Below are 21118 nucleotides of genomic sequence, written 5' to 3'. Positions count from 1 at the left end.
CCTTGTGCACGTTCAGGCTGCAGTGGAAGCTTGTATGACTTTTCTTCTGCCTGGACATTTAGCGGATGACACCAGCCACGACTCTCTATATCAAACCATTCAAAAGTTATGGCAGAAAGTAGAAACTATCAGATATCGACCAATCAGAAGAGGGGGCGGGGCTAATTTGCACCAATTATGTTCAAGGACTCAAAACCATGTCCGATGACACCACCCACGAGTCTTTATGTCAAACCATTCAAAAGTTATGCCAGAAAATAGGGACTATCAAATATTGACCAATCAGAAGAAGGGGCGGGGCTAGTTCAGGGCAATGAAGGTCAAGTACTCAATACCGAGTCTGATGAGACCACCCACATGTCTTTATCACAACCCGTTCAAAAATTATGGCAGAAAGTAGGAACTATCAAATATGGACCAATCAGATGAAGGGGGGGGGGGGGGGTCGTGCTTTTTGGCGTCTAGCGTCGCCACGGTAACGCTTTTGAAAGAGAAAACTAATGCGCGTCGTCGCAGGATGGACACGCAAATTTTGATGTATAACACACCTGGGTGCACATTATGGTTCGGGCCGTATTAACTGCCGAAGGAATGGCATAAATTGAGCCAAAATTACACGATTAATTCAAAATGGCCGACTTCCTGTTCGGTTTCGGCCATGGCGCCAAGAGACTTTTCTTTAAGTTGTGACATGATACAGGTGTGTAGTGATTTTTGGGCCTGTACGTCAAACCGTATTGTGGGGCTTGAGGCACAAAGTTTTCAAGGGGGCGCTGTTGAGCCATTTTGCCACGCCCATTAATGCAAACCATTAAATATCACATTTTTCGCCAGGCCTGGCTTGCATGCAAAATTTGGTGACTTTTGGGGCACGTTTAGGGGGGCAAACAGGCCCTTCTTTTGTCAGAAGTACAGATACAATAGGGCCCTCGCACTGTAAGTGCTCGGGCCCTAATTACGTTTGTTTCATATTGATTTTTTTTAATGTGCTAAGTAAAATAGTGTAGTGCCTCCAAAGGGAAGGGATTATAATATTGGAAATGGGGATTATAGGTGTGACATGTTTTATGGAGCTGCCATGAAGGACTGCAGTGCCCGTTACATTAACTGAGACTGTAACCTGTAACAGCCTGTCCTAACTGCATGCGAGCGTCCGACTGTCGCGTCGCACTGCGTAGCATCGTACCAGCTCTGTCCACACTGAACGCGTTATGGGCCCCCACGTTCTACCACGTTCTTTTGATTGACAGCTGAGATTCACCTTTTAAAAGGCTGATTTATGGTTCCGCGTTACACCGTCGCAGACCTTACGGCGTAGGGTACGCGGCGCACTCACCGAACGCTGCGCGTCGCCGCGTACCCTACGCCGTAGGCTACGCCGTCGATTTTACGCGGAACCATAAATCAGCCTTTATTCACCCGCCGGTGCGCTCCTGAAAGAAACTCCTAAAATTACTCCTGAAAGAGTAAAGGGACAAGTAAAAGATGGTGATTACTTGTAATCTTCCTACGTTTGTACTTTCTAAACAGAAAACAAGCTTATTATTTGGTGGAATAAGTGGGGAAAAAACCGAACGGTGACGCAATCAAACAGCGAACAGCGTGGAGTGACCGGCGTGTGGTGTTAATGCAGCAAACATGTCAGCATGTCAGATCATTACTGGGATGTGGGGAAAAAGCAGAGGACACGAGAAATCCGGCAGGATCCGGCACAAATTAAGCCCTAATAAGATTAAGTTAAGATTCTTATTATATCTTATTTTCTTATCAGAACCTTCCAGCTCCCTGGCGATCTCCCTCCAGCCAGCTGCCACTTTATTGAGGTTCTTGTATTGAAATGACTGTTTCCCACAGCGCTTTCAACTTTTTTTTTCAACTTTCAACCAGATTTCAACACGAGCGACAGGAAGAAAATAGAACCAGGGCGTGCAACAAAAGTCCAGCTCAAAACGGCGCGCCGCGCCGCATCGCTCGCAATCAGTATAGACAGTGCAATAAAAAATAAAGCAATGGAACTGTTTTTGACGCTGACGCTCGCTCGCGTCGCATACAGTGTGGACACGGTGTTAAGACGACAGTGATTCTTACATTCACAACATGCAATATGTACTTTTCTCTTCTGTCCTAGTTGAGCCGGCGTCCACGAAGGAAAACAACTGTCTGAATGCTGCCAAAGCCTGTAACCTGAATGATACTTGCAAGAAATACCGCTCGGCTTACATCAACCCCTGCACTAGCAGGGTGTCTGCTTCTGAGGTGTGCAACAAGCGCAAATGCCATAAGGCCCTGCGACAGTTCTTTGACAAGGTAATTAAGCATTCCAGGTTTTAGAGCTTTTCTGTATATGATTTCATGTTGAGATTTGAACCATTATGTCTACCAGGTGACAAAATCGTCAAAAAAAGAAAAAAACACTTTCATTCTCATTTTAAAATGAACTCACTTTAAATCCAACCACTTTGTAGAAGTCTCAGATTTGATAACATGCAACTCCACAGGTAACAATATTTTGTTCGTTAGTTTTGTTTATTTCGAACATGTATAAAAAACAAGAAAAAAGATAAGAAAACAAATACAGGTGGGCATTCCACCACATAAAGAAAAAAAAACAACATCAAAACACATATTTCAGTTACATGTTCGAAAAGGAGTGGGGGGAAGTATAAACTTATTTAATCCCACCCCCTTTCCACAACTAAACATAAATTATATGTCTTTACTTTTTATACTATACACTAATTTGTATAAATATATATCATTTTTACAAAAATTTTGTTTAATTCTGTTTAATACCAGATATAAGCTCTATCATAAATATAATATAACTATGATATAAATATAATATAACTATGATATAAATATAATACGTATATCTAAGTATATAAACATACAAAGACAACATGACGAAATAGCAGAACACACAGCTGGTGATCTTTAAACACAGTCTTCACTTTTATACCTCAAATAAACTATTTATTTATATTTCTTCTTAAATTGTTTTATGTTTGTACATTTTTTTAACTCCAATTTCAAACCATTCCACAGTTTAATTCCACAAACTGATACACAAAAAAACGTATTTTTGTTGTACGGACAAATAAAGATTTGCAGTTTAGGTTTCTCCTTAAATACTAACCCCCTTCCCTCCCAATGAATAATTTCTGAATGTTGTCCGGTAGCGAATGATTTTTTGCTTTAAACATTACTTGTGCAGATTGAAATGCCACTAAATCCATACGTTTTAGTACTTTAGACTGTAAAAATAGTGAGTTAGTGTGATCTCGATATCCAGCCTTATGAATGTATCGTATTGCTCTCTTTTGAAGTACGAGTAATGAGTGTAACCTGGTTTTATAGTTATTGCCCCAAATTTCTGCACAGTAAGTGAAATATGGAAGATCTAGTGAACAGTAAAGAATATGAAGAGCCCTGTAATCCAAAACCTGTTTTGCCGTGTTAAGTACGGCAATGCTCTTTGAAACTTTGTTTTGTACATGCTTAATATGAGATTAATTTGAGCATCCATTATTACTCCAAGAAATCTGATTTCGTTTACTCTTTCAATATCGCTGCCATCCAATTCAACTTTTATTTGCATATCATGTGAATATATCATGAGAAGCTACTTCAGTGTTGCCATGGTGAGCCTGATGGCGTCCGCATTTCCTTTATCCCATTATATAACGCCAAGGCATTTATAAACTTTAGAGGCTACAACACAAATGCAAAACCCGGGCTGCAATAAGAGATATTTGTCTGGATTGCATGAAAAAAGAACAGTTTACATCAGCATATCTTGGTTCCTTTCCAAAATGAAGGTCCCAACCAAATACAGCTATGGGATGCTGTTCTGCTCGTGCGCAGCGGGAGATCAGACGGCATGCGCCGAACGCAGACGACAAACCATTGTACCAGTCTGCTCCTACGAGGACAAAGACAAACCAAACTGTCTCTCTCTTCAGAACACGTGCAAGACCAACTACATCTGCAGGTAACAGTGCAATGTTATGATTGCTTTGTGTGTGTGTGTGTGTGTGTGTGTGTGTGTGTGTGTGTGTGTGTGTGTGTGTGTGTGTGTGTGTGTGTGTGTGTGTGTGTGTGTGTGTGTGTGTGTGTGTGTGTGTGTGTATGAAGTTCCATGCGAGTCATAATGCGTGCGCACCTGTCGACTGAGCGTGTCACTCGCGTGTGCTTTGACGCCTGTGCAGCAAAGCAACGGGTAACATGTAATGTAGTTTCCCCATTGATTTATAACGGTCACGCGTGTACGCGCACGTTCATGCGTAATGACTGCTGCACACGCGTGATCACAGTACGCGTAGTGACTACGTGTAACATTTACACGTTTTTCGCGAACGCACGCATGAACGCACGCATGAAGATGATAGAACATTTTTGTTACACGTGCGTGCGTGTGTGCATTGTTACGTACGCAGACTACATCACGCGTAACAAGAAGCTGCGTACTACACTAACAGCGTGTGCACGTCTGTCTGTCACTGTTAGAAGATTTCTTTTACGCGATCACACACACGTGCGTTCGCATTCTCTGACTGTTCGCAACCGGAAGTAAATTTCCTCGGTGCGCAGCAGACGCGTCACATAAGCGTGTCGTGTAGTTTCTCTGTGTTCCATTTTCATCCAGTATATGGTGCTATCGAGTCAATAATAGGCACAACTGTCCTTAAATGAATAAAGAAGGAAAGTAAGACAGCTTCCTTTGTTGGACCAGAGAAGCTTAGGTAGCGTGCAGTAGCACATGGCTACTTAATATGCAGAATGACATCATTCTGCATTCTGCACTGCGGGAAGTAGGGGTGCTGGGGGTGCGGCAGCACCCCCTCCCCCAGCTCGCGCCCCCCTCCAGACAGGAGGGAGGGATGATGGAAAAATAAAATAAAATAAAACCTTGTCACATTATTCAAATAAATAAAAGGTTGGCGTAGGCTACTGTATTTTATAGTTATGACGGGCTGTTATGACGGGCTGCTGTGCCAGTGTGCCACTGTATAGGCCTAGCCAGGGCTTAATTTGAGGGGGAGCAAGCCGGAGCGCGCTCCGGCAAACCTGTAACAAATAAATATATACTTTTACGCACCGCTGCGCGCTCATATCAATTCCAAAAACACAATAAACAGCACAACGGCATAATGGTAAAAGTTATACATCTATGTGGCTTAAAAAGTACAGTTGGGTTGCTTAATGTGTCTCACACAGCGCATCTGTGTGTGTGTGTTGTTGTTTTTTCGTTCCATGCGTAAAAGCCAAAAGCGCACTGGAGATGGGCAATCTCCAGCTCTGTGTGTGTGTCTGTCTGTCTGTCTGTCTGTCTGTCTGTCTGTCTGTCTGTGTGTGTGTGTGTGTGTGTGTGTGTGTGTGTGTGTGTGTGTGTGTGTGTGTGTGTGTGTGTGTGTGTGTGTGTGTGTGTGTGTGTGTGTGTGTGTGTGTGTGTGTGTGTGTGGGGCGCTTTTTTTTTTCTCTCGCACCGCACTCATCCTCTGCGCTCCGGGACCTCCCACTTTACTAATTAAGCATATATTTTGATAACGGGGCAATGCAAGAGAATTGGTGGTTTTATTACTCAAAGGAAGTAAAACAAGCATATGGTTCATACATTTCCGTCAATAAGATCCATTAAATTAGGGTAAAATAACCGAAATAATACTCACACACACACAGATGCGCTGTGTGAGACACATTAAGCAACCCAACTGTACTTTTTAAGCCACATAGATGTATAACGTTTACCATTATGCCGTTGTGCTGTTTATTGTGTTTTTTGAATTGATATGAGCGCGCAGCGGTGCGTAAAAGTATATATTTATTTGTTACAGGTTTGCCGGAGCGCGCTCCGGCTTGCTCCCCCTCAAATTAAGCCCTGGCTAGGCCTATACAGTGGCACACTGGCACAGCAGCCCGTCATAACAGCCCGTCATAACTATAAAATACAGTAGCCTACGCCAACCTTTTATTTATTTGAATAATGTGACAGGTTTTATTTTATTTTATTTTTCCATCATCCCTCCCTCCTGTCTGGAGGGGGGCGCGAGCTGGGGGAGGGGGTGCTGCCGCACCCCCAGCACCCTTACTTCCCGCAGTGCAGAATGCAGAATGATGTCATTCTGCATATTAAGTAGCCATGTGCTACTGCACGCTACCTAAGCTTCTCTGGTCCAACAAAGGAAGCTGTCTTACTTTCCTTCTTTATTCATTTAAGGACAGTTGTGCCTATTATTGACTCGATAGCACCATATACTGGATGAAAATGGAACACAGAGAAACTACACGACACGCTTATGTGACGCGTCTGCTGCGCACCGAGGAAATTTACTTCCGGTTGCGAACAGTCAGAGAATGCGAACGCAAGTGTGTGTGATCGCGTAAAAGAAATCTTCTAACAGTGCCAGACAGACGTGCACACGCTGTTAGTGTAGCACGCAGCTTCTTGTTACGCGTGATGTAGTCTGCGTACGTAACAATGCACACACGCACGCACGTGTAACAAAATTCTCTATGTTATTCACGCGTGCACACACACGCTGCTGCGCGCGGCTCCTCTATTAAAGATGCTAATAGTACTTCATAGTGTGTGTGTGTGTGTGTGTGTGTGTGTGTGTGTGTGTGTGTGTGTGTGTGTGTGTGTGTGTGTGTGTGTGTGTGTGTGTGTGTGTGTGTGTGTGTGTGTGTAAAAACCTGATCTTACACTCAAGATTAGTCCTAAAGTTTCAGTCGGTATGGGTATTTTTTGTCAATCACATTTTTTTGTCATTCCCTCCTGAATTCCTGGATGACTGCCAGTGGCAGTGAACAGAGTGGATATGTCTCCTCGCGCTCCACGCAGGTCGAGATTTAATAACAACAAAGTCACGTGAGTGACGTGTAGGCTACCTGTGCATCTATAAACACCGCCCGGTAGACTACATCCGGCCTCTTTGATCTTCTCGCCGTTAACCTGACGTACTTCGCGGGTTAATCGCTCCGTACTGTAGATCCGTGTTTCGGTTCTATTTTTCTTGTTTGCAGGTTCGTGGGAGGTAAGCTCAACTCTGGGTTGTTGGTGTTTGACAGCCTGCCTGTGACTCTTTGGTCGGAGTGCACGTTGTTGCCCTCTAAGGCTGTGGTTGTCAAGCTATCCTGCCTCTCCTTTGTCTATCTGGAGGTTTTCAAGCGGCGTGTCTTGGGCTGGCTCGCTCACCAGCTACACAAACTATCTTAAATTGTTTGTTGTTGAGCTGATTCCTCCACATGCTAGATGTTCCAGCCGCGTGCTGGGACAGAGCTAGCTGCTCTACTATTGCCGGAGGTTCCGGACGCGTTCTGTGGCCTGCCACAGTTCTCGCCTGGATTGCCTGGCTCCACACTCAATTGTTTGTTGTTGAAAACAGTGGTGTGGGGAGTCTGTTAGTTGTTCTGATCGGGTCTCAGTTCTCGCCCAGATTTCCTAACTTGACCCTTTTATTTTTTGGAGGAAGCGATGATGGCTTGTACATCGTGTGGCACTCTACTGTTGGTAGAGGATGGCCATGAATTGTGCCCCCAGTGTCTGGGGCTGGGGCACCTGAGGGAGGCCCTGTCCGACCCCTGCATCAACTGCAGCATTTTGCCGCTCTCGGTGAGAGAGGAACGGCTGCGTCAGGTGGAAGGCCTCCTGTTTAGGAGCGACCTCCCACCCTCTGGGCCCGCTCATGTCAGTGCAGGTTCCCACAAAAAACACCAAGCGGACAAGCGCAGAGCGGGGCCCCATGACCAACGCAGCGGCCCTGCGCAGAAGAAGGCGAAGGATGCTCCCTCTCGCAGTGAGATGGAGGATTTACGGGCTGAACTAGAGCAGCTTAAAGCCTTAGTGAGGGAGTGGGCTCCGCCCTCCCCACCTCTGGCGGTCCCCTGGGAGTCGGGTTATGGAGACGATGCTATGTCTACCAGGGCTTCAAGCTCCATGTTTCAAGGTCGTGAGAGTGTGTTTAGCCCCGGCGAGTATCCCTCCCCTGAGCTGCCGTGTCTGGTGGTTGAGCCAGTTAGCATGCAGGCAGAGGCTGGCTCGGAGACATCCCTCAGGAGCTCTGGGAGCACTGAGCTGGGGGAGGGCCCCTACCCTTTGCAGGCAACACTGGCTAAGGTCGGGCTGGATGATGCACCGCTGCCCAACCGGCGGGCAACCCATTCTTTCGTCGGACTCCTGTAGCCCCGCCCTTACCTGCCTTTTTGGAGGAGCTGCAGCACTGCTGGGCAGATCCAAAGGCGTTTGCCCACCATGGTGGAAGAACATGGCCTGGTTCACATGCCTCCGGTGGACCCGTGTATCGCCTCGCTGATCCTTTCACCGTATCTGGACAACTGGCTTATATGCGCCCCCTCGTTCCAGGAGGCGGAGCTGACGACATCCAGGGTCCTCGCACATATCGAGGCTCTGGGCATGTCGGTGAATTGGGAGAAAAGCTTGTTGCGTCCTACACAGCGGACCACCTTCATCGACCTGTCTCTCAATTCCGTATCGATGCAGGCACGCCTGACTGCAGAGCGGGCGGATCGATGCAGGCACGCCTGACTGCAGAGCAGGCGGAGCGGATTCAGGGCCTGCTACGGTCTTTCCGCCTCGGAGCGAGGTTGCCCGTCCACACATGGCTCCAATCGCTAGGGATGCTGTCGGCGACCTCGGCTGTGACACCTCTGCAGATGTGGTTCAACAGCCTCCATATGGACCCTCGCCTTCACAGGTGGGTCAAGGTCAAAGTCGCACGCCAGTGTCTTATTCATCTCCACCGGTGGCGGGACAGCATCTTTTTTTTGCACAGTGTTCCTCTCGGCTCGGTCCCGTCGAGGCGAGAGGTGGTGACAACAAATGCCTCATCTCAGGGTTGGGGTGCGGTATGGCAGAAGAGGTCAGTCCAGGGGGTTTGGGGCCCTCTGTGGCGGGGACGGCACATCAATGTCCTAGAACTCCGGACTGTCTACTTGACGCTGAGGCACTTCTTGCCCTTTCTCAGGGGCAAGCATGTCCTCGTCCGGACAGACAACACTTCGACAGTGTTTCATATCAACCACCAGGGGGGAAACAGGTCGCTGGACTCCTTGAACGAGGCCTGGAGATTGTGGATGTGGGCTCATCCTCAGTTGGCCTCCTTGAGGGCAATGCACCTCCCTGGCAGAGCCAACGCTGTAGTGGATTCCCTCTCACGCCGGCGGCTGCCCCCGGGGGACTGGCGGTTGCACCCCCAGGTGGTGCAGATGATTTGGGATCGATACAGGGAAGCCCGTGTGGATCTGCTTGCCTCGGAGTGCACGACTCATTGTCCACTGTGGTTCTCCTTGGTGGAGTCCAGTGCCCCGCTCGGGATGGACGCTCTCGCCAACACCTGGCCGAGGGGCCTCCTTTATGCGTTCCCTCTGACTCCCCTGGTGATGCTCACGCTTCACAGGGTGAGATTATCGGGTCACATGGTCCTCCTGGTGGCCCCCAAGTGGCCCTCGAGGATTTGGTTCTCCACGCACCTCAGCCTGTTGGACGGGGAGCCTTGGCAGCTCCCAGTACGGTCGGACCTCCTGTCCCAGCTGGGCGGGGAGGTGTGGCATCCCTCTCCGAGCCTCCTTCAACTCTGGGCCTGGCCGTTGAGAGGGGGGGGGTCATTCTTGACAGACCTTGAGCCCTATGTTTGTGAGACCTTGCAGAATGCTAGAGCTCCTTCCCCAAGAACGGTGTATTCACATTGTTGGGCCGCTTTTTCCTCCTGGTGCAGGGACAGGGGTTTTGACCCAGTGTCCTGCCTGTTACAAGTTGTACTGTGGTACCTGCAGTATCTGTTTGGTGCTGGTCGGGTGGCCTCGACCTTGAAGGTGCACATAGCAGCTATATCTGTCCACCATGGCCACATCGATGGCAGGCCAGTCGGTGCGCATTACTGGCTGGCACAGTTTCTGCGGGGTGCCAGGAGACTGCGCCCCCCCAGAGTGCAGCATGCAGCGGCATGGGACCTGCCGCTAGTCCTGCAGGCCTTGGGTGAGGCGCCCCTTGAGCGGTTGGCAGGGGGGTCCTTGGGGACGACGTCATGGAAGACTGCCTTTCTGTTGGCTGTTACGTCTGCCAAGTGTGTGAGTGAGCTCCACGCCCTTTCTGTCAATCCTACATGCCTTCGGTGGAAGGCGGACGGCTCAGGAGTGACCCTGTGGCCAAATGTCACTTTCCTGCCAAAGGTGTTATCCCCTGACCATGTCAATCAGGCCATAGAGTTGGCAGCATACCATCCTCCACCGTTTGAGTCCCGACTGGAGGAGCGGGCTAATTTGCTGTGCCCAGTCCGGGCGTTGCAGCTGTACCTTCAGGCGACACAGAGCTTTCGACGCTCTGAGCAGTTGTTTGTTTGCTACAGTGGGGCGCACAAGGGCCGTGCCCTGTCGAAGCAACGGCTCTCCCACTGGATTATTGACGCAATCAAACGGGCTTATGACGTGGCAGGTAGACCTGCCCCTTCAGGCGTTGTCTGTCATTGCACCAGGGGTGTGGCCACTTCCTGGGCGGCGATGAGAGGGGTACCATTGTCTGGGATCTGTGCAGCGGCATCCTGGACGGTGCCGTGCACCTTCTCCAGGTTCTATCGCCTTAATGTGGCTTCTGGGTCCACGCTGGTCATCCACTCTCATCCACTCTGTTCACTGCCACTGGCAGTCAGGAGGGAATGAAACAGAACGGAAGTTACGAATGCAACTAAGGTTCTGTGAATTCCTGGATGACTGCCAGTCACACCGGTCACTCTGAACTTCCTGCAAGAAGATTCTAGGAGGCCGGATGTAGGCTACCGGGCGATATTTATAGACGCACAGGTAGCCTACACGTCACTCACGTGACATTGTTGTTATTAAATCTCGACCTGCGCGGAGCGCGAGGAGACATATCCACTCTGTTTACTGCCACTGGCAGTCATCCAGGAATTTACAGAACCATAGTTACATTCGTAACTTCCGGTATGTGTTCTCTGGTGCTCTCGGGTTTCTGATATATACACACACACATTGTTTAAGTTGTAAACATCTTTCAAGAAGCAATTTTACTTGGAAAACATTCCACATGAGTATACTTTATGCACTTTTTCACTTTCTTTGGGGCCACTTAATTCAGTCAGGGTACTGTGACATCACAGACCCCAATTGTAGGAAATTATAAAGTTTTCCTATGTTTATTTGCGCCTCATTTCATACAGTATCTTGCTGCATTTGCGCAACCACTATTGAAGGTAACACAATTCTGTATAACCAAGAATGGAGATGGAGGGGGTTTGAACTTTTGACTCCACTCCTTTGAACTAGCTGTTACAAAGAGAGCGGTATAGTCAGAGTTGAAAAGTTCTACGTATCCCTGTGGTATACTAACCAAAACATGTCCCAGACATTTCATGAAGTCGTCAGAAATTTGTGTCAGCTGTGTCTCCTTTAAGTCCCAAAGCTATCATAAACACATTTTTTGTATCTCTCTCGTTATTAGGTCGAGGCTGGCAGACTTCATCAGTAACTGTCAGCCAGAAGTTCGCTCTATATCTGGCTGTCTCAGAGAGAACTACGCTGACTGTCTGCTGTCTTACTCAGGTCTTATCGGTAAGATATTCTAGGCCAGAGGCTGCACCAATAAGTATATTCATCATTTCTTTGTGCCTATTTTGTTTCAAGGTAATTTATTTAAGTAAGAAACAGAGAAGCAAGAAATCTGATTATTTTACTAAAAGCAACACATAAGTCATATTTTCAGAATCAGAATCGTCTTTATTGGCCAGGTTCGAACATTGTCCAACAAGGAATTTGACTCATTATTGTTATTTTACTCGTTATTTTGCACTTTAGATTTAAAAATATCAAACAGTAAATAAACAAATGTGGCACTTATTGACATATATACAATTAAAGAACTGAAGGTGCAGCAGTATGAGGTAGAATAATGACGGCTCTGAATAAAATAACATATATACAATTTTTATTTTTTTTATTTTATTTTTTTTTTAAGTGAGAGGTGCAGCAGAATGAGGCAGACATGATTATTGCCAGAAGGTGCATTGTTACAGCATGTTACTGCTATTATTGTTATTGCACGTGATTGATTTCTCTGAGACTCTATTAATTGTGAGAGTTCATCAGAGCAACAGCTTGGGGGAAGAAACTGTCCTTGTGTCTGGAGGTTTTAATGTACAGTGCTTTTCCCATTTTCCTATGTTGTTAGCTTTAGACTTCACCTCCACCTTCACATCTGTGTTTTAGACACAGCTTGAAAACCATCATGATTTGAACGTTTTACATGTGGTCTACAGGGGAGAGGCTGAGCTACCACAGCACCTCGGCTGTCTGGCAGCAGCTGACATCACAGTCAAACTGCAAATAAATCAAGTGAACATGTCACCCCAGGTCGTACGGCACAACACTGTGCACTTACCGCTTCCTTCAGATGAGGTTTCATTATGTAGAGAGGAAAAGTGATGTCCTGCTGCGTTTTTGTAATGAGATTTGAATGCAAGGCAACAGTGACCAATTGCAATCTCGACAGGCAGACATTTTAATCTGCACCAGTCATATCACACATCACACTGTTATCCGCCTGTACCCCCCTCCCCACCCCCGCACCCCCCACTTGGACTTGCAGAGCTAATTGCTGTGAACCTACTCAACTTCATGCTTCCAGCACAAAGGCAAAATAGCCAACAGTCCTTTCACTTCACTTTCTGCCAGTAAAGTACAAGGTGCCCCAGGTCCCCAGTGAAGCATAAGCAGCCCTCGGAGTACTTTCAGAAAGTCTCGCCAGACCTCTTGTTTTCCACCTTTGTTGACATCAGCGCCTGTTTGAATAACTTAGATGAACCAGAAGCCGGGCCACATCATCGGGGGGGCACTGTTCAGGTCAATGGGGCTTATAGTCATGATGCAGCAGGTTCTTTATGCCCAGCATGGGCATCGGGACACATAATGAACTCAAAGGGTTTCACAGCTAAGCACAGTAAAGCCCGAGCAGAGCCTGTTGACTTTCTCGTAACACACCTTTCCTATGAAGAAGAATGCTATTTCTTCTGTACTTGAAAGCACATTTGTGTGCATCTACCAAATCAAAAGCTCCAACAGGACACAATCCCCGTCACTTTGTTTGGAGTTTGAGTCTGAAAATACAGTAAGGTTTTCAAAAAGCTGTAAATACACACTGAAAAAGGAACTCTGGTACTATATCTGGGATGTTCAACCAAAAATACTCACAGACGTTTCAGTAACACCTCAAGAAATTGTGTCAACTTGTGAAAAAACAAGTGGATGGTATGTCTCCTTTAATACTCTGTTGGGCTTGTGTAGAACCTGTCTATAAAGCTCACCCTGAACATTTTAATTTCAGCGTTAACCCGCTGGATAGGTAGGGCATTTGTGAGGATAATACGACTACGTTTGCACTGACAATAGCTTTCTTCTCCTTTGTGCCGCAGGTACAGTAATGACACCTAATTATGTGCGGTATTTTGGTCTCAGTGTGTCACCGTGGTGCGACTGCAGCAGCAGTGGGAACAGCAAGCCCGGCTGTGAGAAATTTACCACGTTTTTCACCAACAATCGATGTCTGCGTGAGTTCCCATACTCTGTTTTCTCCAGCCACCTATTACTCTTCCCAGCACGAGATCAGATGACCACTTTTATTTATTCATTTATTTATTTTTTACTTTAATCTCAATGTATCTGGCATGTTTTTATAACAACTATCATCGTTTATGTTAGATGTTAGTTTTACAACAATATCAACAGCATTTGGGATTTACTTATGTACGTATAAATAGCTTTCAGTTGCGTTATACTTTTTAAAATTAGGTACAGGACTGTGTCAGAAAATTAGAATATTGTGATTTTCTGTAATGCAATTACAAAAACGAAAATGTCATACATTCTGGATTCATTACAAATCAACTGAAATATTGCAAGCCTTTTATTATTTTAATATTGCTGATCATGGCTTACAGCTTAAGAAAACTCAAATATCCTATCTCAAAAAATTAGAATATTCTGGGAATCTTAATCTTAAACTGTAAGCCATAATCAGCAATATTAAAATAGTAAAAGGCTTGCAATATTTCAGTTGATTTGTAATGAATCCAGAATGTATGACATTTTTGTTTTTTTTAATTGCATTACAGAAAATAAAGAACTTTATCACAATATTCTAATTTTCTGAGACAGTCCTGTAATTCTAGTAAATAATGGATTAAATACAGAATAACAGCATCACAGTCACGACATTTCAGTGCATTCATTCATTCATTCATTCAGAAAATCAATAGGATCAATATTCAATCTGTTGTAGGTAATGCCATCCAGGCATTTGGAAACGGTACTGACGTTGGCGTTTGGCAACCCCAACCCCCTATCCTGCTCACTCCGGAGCCGAGCCTCACGCGGCGGCACAAAGCTCAAACCAACAATGCTGTGCTGACAGATGTGACCAAAATGGATCTGAACAGCGACTCCTATCACATCTGCGGGACCTTACAGGTGAAGTTTCTTTTCCTTTATTTATTAATTTATTTGAAGAAACGAAAAAAATATACATTTGATTCCACTGCAGAGTCCCTTTGCCTTTGTAATAAATCTCCCAGTAGTGGAGCTGCCCAGAACCTTCTACCAGACTAAGAGGAATGAATGTTTGTCTGCTCTTATTTCATCAACTAAAAGGTTTAGTGGTTTTCTAAGTGCTTCACTGCTAAAACAAAAAGGGACCTTACCTTTCCAGACTATTCTTTTTTATTTATCACTATTACTATGTATCTAAATGCAATAGTTTATTGGCATGTAATAGCTGTGACTCTTCTCAACGTTAAAATACACACACACACATGCAAGTTGCTACCATTGTTTGTGTCTGAGTGTCAGACATCTGTCTCCGTCATCGTGATAGATCAAAGTCGGCTGTATGATGCCGTGAAAGCAATCCTCCTCCCCGGTAGAAAGATGATACATGTGTTGGGAGTCAGAGTTTCCTGAGCTTACCTGTCAAAGCTAATTGGTTGCCTCTGTAACATCAGAAATGGCCTACAGGGATGGTCTGTGTGGGGAGGTGGGGACAAAGTATTAGAGCAAGGATCAACTAAATGTTTTCCCCCAATGCTGCATGGTGGATGGTGAGGCAGGACTGAGGTTTTAGAGCTGTTTTACGTATAAGCAGCTTTGTACCACCACCGCTGCTCTTATTTAGGTTAAAAGAAAAACATATCTGAATCTTTCTATTGATGATTTGAAATGTCAGATATGATTGATTTAACTGCCATTTCCAAATTTAAGATGAGAATTTGAAAAAAAAAATGCTGTTTTTTTGTTGTTTTGTTTTTTGGACCCCCTACAGTCCAAGTGTGGTATACCCAGTACTGGAGTTGAGGGGGGATGGCATCCCCCCTGAAATAAAAACGGTCCAAATCATCCCCCCTGTAAAACTGCCATCCCCCCTTTCCATCCCTTATGTCATTTCATCAATAAATGTGGTTTTACTGATATTTCAACATTTAGAGTCATCACCAGAAAAATAGCTCCAGAAAAATGTGACAATTTTCACCTTCTTCAGGTAAATTTTCACTTGAAATAAGTAGGAAAATCTGCCAGTGGGACAAGATTTATCCTCTTATTACAAGCAAAAAAATCTTGTTCCACTGGCAGATTTTTCTACTTATTTCAAGTGAAAATCTACTTGAAACAGGTGAAAATTGTTGTTTTTTCCAGTGATGAGGCTTGTTTTAAGTGTAATGAGATTTTTTTACTAAAATGAGACATTTTAACTAGAAATAAGACAAATATTCTTGTTAAGATTGTGAGTTTTTGCAGTGATCCATTTTACTTATCCTGTGAAGGACAGAGTCATATTGATAAGTTCAGAAAAGTGTTTTTTATTGTTGTGTTTTGATGTATTTGATGTAAGCCCAGTGGATATTTAAAGCTTACAGAAGGCTGCATTTAACTGCTGCTATGTCATTCCTGCAGTATTTCTGCAGGTGTTTTGGTCACTGCTATTATTTGTAATATATTATATTATTTGTAATCAGCACTAATTATCTGTCCCCATATGATAAAATCCACCATCCCCCCTGATTTTTTTTTACAACTCGAGTACTGGGTATACCATCATCCTGTGTGGCGTTGACTTGAGCCCCACCCACAGGTAGCGGTACAGATGATGGCACCAATTGTTCGGTCACTCTACATCCCACCAAAAAGTAAAAATGATCCTCCCTTCCTCTACCTCTGACTTGATCCTCTTCGGTTTCTACTGCCCCTCTGACACGGTGAACTGACCAACAATAGTAAGCTGGTTTATCTTCAGGTGAACAAAGCCAGCGAGCTGAGGTCTTGATATCGGTGAGAGATCTGGGCCGAGTCACAAAGACAGGTGTGGTCCTGTTCATCCTCACATAAAACCTAAACATTTAAACTAAAAAGTTTACACTGACATGGTTATGCAATGTTGCTTTGCGTGAACATAGACAAAGAGAAGCGAATGTAGCATTTCGCTTTTTTTTTAATTTGTTTCATTGTCCTGGTAGCCAGCCCAGGTCCTTCACCAGCACACTCCAGATATCTGCTCTATTCCTCTGATAAATTATTTGGGGCTATGTTTTTTAAACGAGATAATATCACATAATACTCTAACTGAAACAATCTATCATATTGGCTTTTAATGGTGATAATATGATTTATCACCAGTAAAACATCTTTAGGAGAAAAGACCTCTGATAGAGCAATTAATCATTCTTCTCCACAATCCTGGTTCCAGATTCCTCCTACTTAAGAACCAGCACATGGAGTGTTTATCCTGTTCCTGGAACCACCAAACAGTCACTTTATCATTTTCTGTGCTGCGTCCCTGTATCTGTGTTTGCATTTGTCGGTGCGTGCGAATGCAGGATAGTATATGTTTGTGCGGTGGAAGAGATTTGGAGTTGACTGAGAAAAGGTTTTGTATGTTAAACTGTCATAACCTTGGACTGATGCAACAAGTAAACACTAAACAGAAAATATTTCAGACAATTCAATTTAACATATGTTGCTCAAGACAACCAGTTATGCAGCTCGGTCCACATAGGTCGTCCCAAACGTGAGAATTGCAGAAAATAGCGGTTTTTCACCCCTTTTTTCCCCTCCCTCTGTCCGGCTGTTGGCAAATCCAATCACAAAAAGAATCTGTGTTAATATCACTTTTCTTTCTTTCTTCTTCTTGTCCCTCCAGGCCAAAAAACTGGTATCAAATCAAACAGTGGACACTGCTCTTTGTGTGGTAAGACTTAGTTTGTTGCATTGTTACAAAATGATGCCATACCACTGGGCATCGTGTGTTTGCAAGAACTGCCTTTATTTCTTCATCAACATGAGCTTAAACATCAGTTTGGTGAGTTTAGACTCCAACTCACAGGTAGATTTGAGATCATGTTAATGACCAATCACTTACTCACATTTTCATGTATATTGCATTAATGAATCTAATTTAATTCAGTCCACCTGAACTAATTGTTTTTTTAAGCTCTATGTTTCATGGGATTGAGTTTAGGGAAGGACCTCAAATACAGGACTTAAAGGAGCTAGGCAGTGTGGAAACGAAAAGTGGACTTTAATCTAAAAAGAACATGAGGCACTGCAGGGAAAGAACAAGGGTAGACTAAAGTCAGGCACCTCAAAACTGGTGACCCAGACATCATTGGCCAGTCATGCAGGGTTGGGCTCGAAGCTGACGAAAGTGGGACTTTGTTGGTGAAAAAGCAAAGTCCTGAGTTCAGGCTAGGACACAACCAGATGCCAGCTCATACTGATGGCGTAATGTCATTAGAGGCTTGTTTGCGGAAGTTTCCTGCAGGCTCTGACATGAGGACTGGAGACCCAGGCGGTAGGGCTGACTCAGAAGACAGTAAAGGAGACAGGAAGAAGGGCGTCAATTCTCCATGAGGAGGGTTTGGAAACTGGATGGTGGACCTTCCTTGGATTTGCAGAGGCTGGTTTATCAACCACTAAAGTACAGTAGTGCTCGGCTCCAAAGTCTTACACAAAGCCACAACCAAATGTCGACGGAATAAGATATTGCAATAAGACAAAGATGTTGACAGACAGAAAAATGTTTATATCAATACATTTGCAGGATAGTATTACACGATATGTCATAAGGGTTCATTTAGTACGGTGGCCGACAAGGGCCAAACGCACTGCAACGGCCTAATGCGTTAAGGAAAACGGCTTCAAGTACAGAAACGATTCAAAGTCACAAACTCAAAACGAGGTACAAAAAGAAGAACGCGGTGCAAATGAAAAAACGCACTGCAAATAGAGAAACGATGCAAAGCACAAAACGATATAAAACAAGAAACCATCTTCAAAAGAAAAACGCTTCATAACCGGTCACTACAACCGGAAGTGCTCCAAACCTGCAGGGGGCGCTCTCAGCGTAACAGCTCAATGGAGAGAGAGAGAGAGAGAGAGAGACCGAACAGCTGACTGAACCACAGTGTTTACATCCAAGGTTTAAACATACAGCGGAAACGGTAATGTGATTTTTATGACTATATTTATATACGATGTTTATATCACTGTACAACACTGTACATTACGAGACGTTTCTTTATAATGGGTGCTTTATATCAATATGTGTATTATGTACAGCCTTGTATCGTCTGGTGTAACGTTAAAATATAATAAAGAAACGTCTCGTAAAACACTGTGGTTCAGTCAGCTGTTTGGTCTCTGTTACGCTGAGAGCGCCCCCTGCAGGTTTGGAGCACTTCCGGTTGTAGGGACCGGTTATGAAGCGTTTTTCTTTTGGAGATGGTTTCTTGTTTTATATAGTTTTGTGCTTTGCATCGTTTCTCTATTTGCAGCGTTTGATGATGCTGCATTTGTCTTTGTTTTTTGCAACACGTTTTTTCATTTGCACCACGTTCCTCTTTTTGTACCTCGATTTGCGTTTGTGAATTTGAATCGTTTCTATACTTGAAGCCGTTTTCCTTAACTGAGACGCATTAGGCCGTTGCAGTGCATTTGGCCCTTGTCGCCCACCGTAGTTTAGACTCTGCTGATATTTTTCCTCCTGAAGTTCTGACTTCAAGTGAGACCCAAATCCAACAAAGCACAAAATGGGTAACACCTACTATTTCTGCAGTATTTATGGTTAAATCTACAAAAAAAAAAAAAGAAAAAGAACTTTCAATCCAACATACAACTAACAATCCACGCTTTTATCTTTTCCTTTAGAACCATCAACTGGATGAGTCCAGTGCTCTCAATGCCGTGGCGAGAAGCTCCTCAGCAGAACCCGCCTGCTTACGGTCCTCAACCGTGTTCCTGGCCGCGCTCTTTGCTTTTACATCAACAGTACCAGAGCTCAAAGACCTCCAGCTTTTGTAGGAACCATGAAAAAGATCATCCTACATGTCTCAAGAAGAATCCATTCATTCTCTACACACGCTTCATCCTGTTGGGGGATGTACGGCCCGGACAGATCAACAACCATCCCAGAGACAAACCAGACAAACAGCCACGCACATTTACACTTCTCTAGTTGCAGTTTAACCTCTTCAAATGTAGACACTTGCCCGACGTGCAACGTTTCTGAATAACAGAGTGATATCATAAGCAAAACTGGACTATTGATGTGGATTATATTTGTTAACTGTTGCGTTTAGCAACAGCACCACTTAAGGAGATAAACATGAATCCACTACTTTTTCTGGAGCCCGTGCAACCAGTGCACAAATGACTGACTGGACTGCCAACATGCTGAACTGTCGTTGGATCAGTCTGGTTAATAAACCTGGACAAGAGAGAAATGGAGAGGTTACAATATGGCTCAGCAACGATGAATTGTGTGGAATATGATACAAAAAAAAAAGGTACATTTGAGTTCATTAAAAAGTTCAATTTGTCGGAGAATCCTCAAAGGGCAAAGACACATCCGGCGGAAGAAAGTAACAATTTCCTCTTGTATCTCTTCTATATGTTTGGTATTAGGTATAGATCAGTTTTGTAGATTTGGTTGTCATGGTGGTTCGTGGCTTTATCACATCACTTCTGAAAAAGAACATTTGGTACATATAATACACACGTGTACACCCTGTGACAGTATGCTGCTGTTGGCTTGTAACATATTGTCTGTAATATTTGGAGAGTCTATGTGAGTACAGGTGACTGAGGTCCCTCAGCTTTATCCAGCCTTGCTGTGATTAAACAAATGTGAGATGTGGTTCGTTTCGCTTGTGTTCATAGATATGACTTAATTTAGTGATTCTATCGTGATGGGAACAGTATTTTCTGTTAAATATCACAGTATTTGTCATCGCAACACAAGGAATTTACAAAAAGGTCTTTCATAGCTAAAAGGTTCACTATGTTTTATAGTTTGATCCAAATTTTTGAGACTGCCACTATTTTATTTTGTCCATCACATCTGGGTAAAAAGCAAAAGAACAAAGATTCAGTGAATAAAGGTTATAAACGTACCCGAAAGCAGAGAGAATGCAAAACAACGCTCACAGACGTTAAGTGTAGCAATTATATCTGATTTGAAGAGACAAAAAATAGATGAAAATATGTATTTAGTACATGTTAACAGTTTTAATGATCAAATACATTCAGAAGAAATGGATGACATAATCAAAGCTTGTAAAAATCCTTCTCATTTCTAAAACAGCGTAATGTCAGATCTCTGTTGATATGTAAACAAAGGCCCATAATGCTGTATTCTGTAAGAGGGGGCGCTTAAAACATTCGTTTTTGTTTTTAAAGTCAAGCTTTTGATTTAAAAAAGAAGACTTTCACTAGGAGAGGCTTTTCACCCCCTCCACTTATCTGGAGAATGTTCTTTAGGCATTGGAAGTCATTTTTTGTTATAGTTCTAATGTTGAAAACAAACAGTTCTAAGTTTGTTGTTATTTTTCTGTTCGTTTTTTGTTTTAACGTTAGCTTGTGGGAGCATAAAGATGCAAAATATTTCTCAGTTAATATATGGTGCAACTTGAACTGGTGAAACTATTATCTTTGAATGTTAATGGATTGGGAAATCCAATTAAAAGGGCTAAAGTGATGGCCAAATTAAAAAGGGAGGAGGTGCATATTATTTACCTGCAGGAAACTAAACCTTCACGCCAAGAGCATG

At 44.1% G+C, this 21118-nt stretch overlaps 1 protein-coding gene across 1 annotated transcript in view; it reads left to right on the top strand.

Moving 5' to 3' along the window:
• Positions 1-20710, top strand: part of gfra1b (gdnf family receptor alpha 1b) — a 44074-nt gene extending 23364 nt beyond the window's left edge. Inside the window, exons 4-10 of the mRNA XM_061707856.1 lie at positions 2129-2307; positions 3819-3991; positions 11474-11583; positions 13440-13574; positions 14306-14493; positions 17213-17260; positions 19219-20710. Of these exons, the coding sequence (XP_061563840.1) occupies positions 2129-2307; positions 3819-3991; positions 11474-11583; positions 13440-13574; positions 14306-14493; positions 17213-17260; positions 19219-19371 (986 nt within the window). The 3' untranslated portion in view covers positions 19372-20710. The remainder of the gene's footprint in view (positions 1-2128; positions 2308-3818; positions 3992-11473; positions 11584-13439; positions 13575-14305; positions 14494-17212; positions 17261-19218) is intronic.
• The last annotated feature ends 408 nt before the right edge of the window (positions 20711-21118 follow it).

This window comes from Cololabis saira, chromosome 19 (genome assembly GCF_033807715.1).
Source record: "Cololabis saira isolate AMF1-May2022 chromosome 19, fColSai1.1, whole genome shotgun sequence".
Classification (NCBI taxonomy): domain Eukaryota; kingdom Metazoa; phylum Chordata; class Actinopteri; order Beloniformes; family Belonidae; genus Cololabis; species Cololabis saira.
The sequence above is the reverse complement of the archived record's forward strand: the minus strand, read 5'-3'. Positions and strand labels throughout refer to the sequence as shown.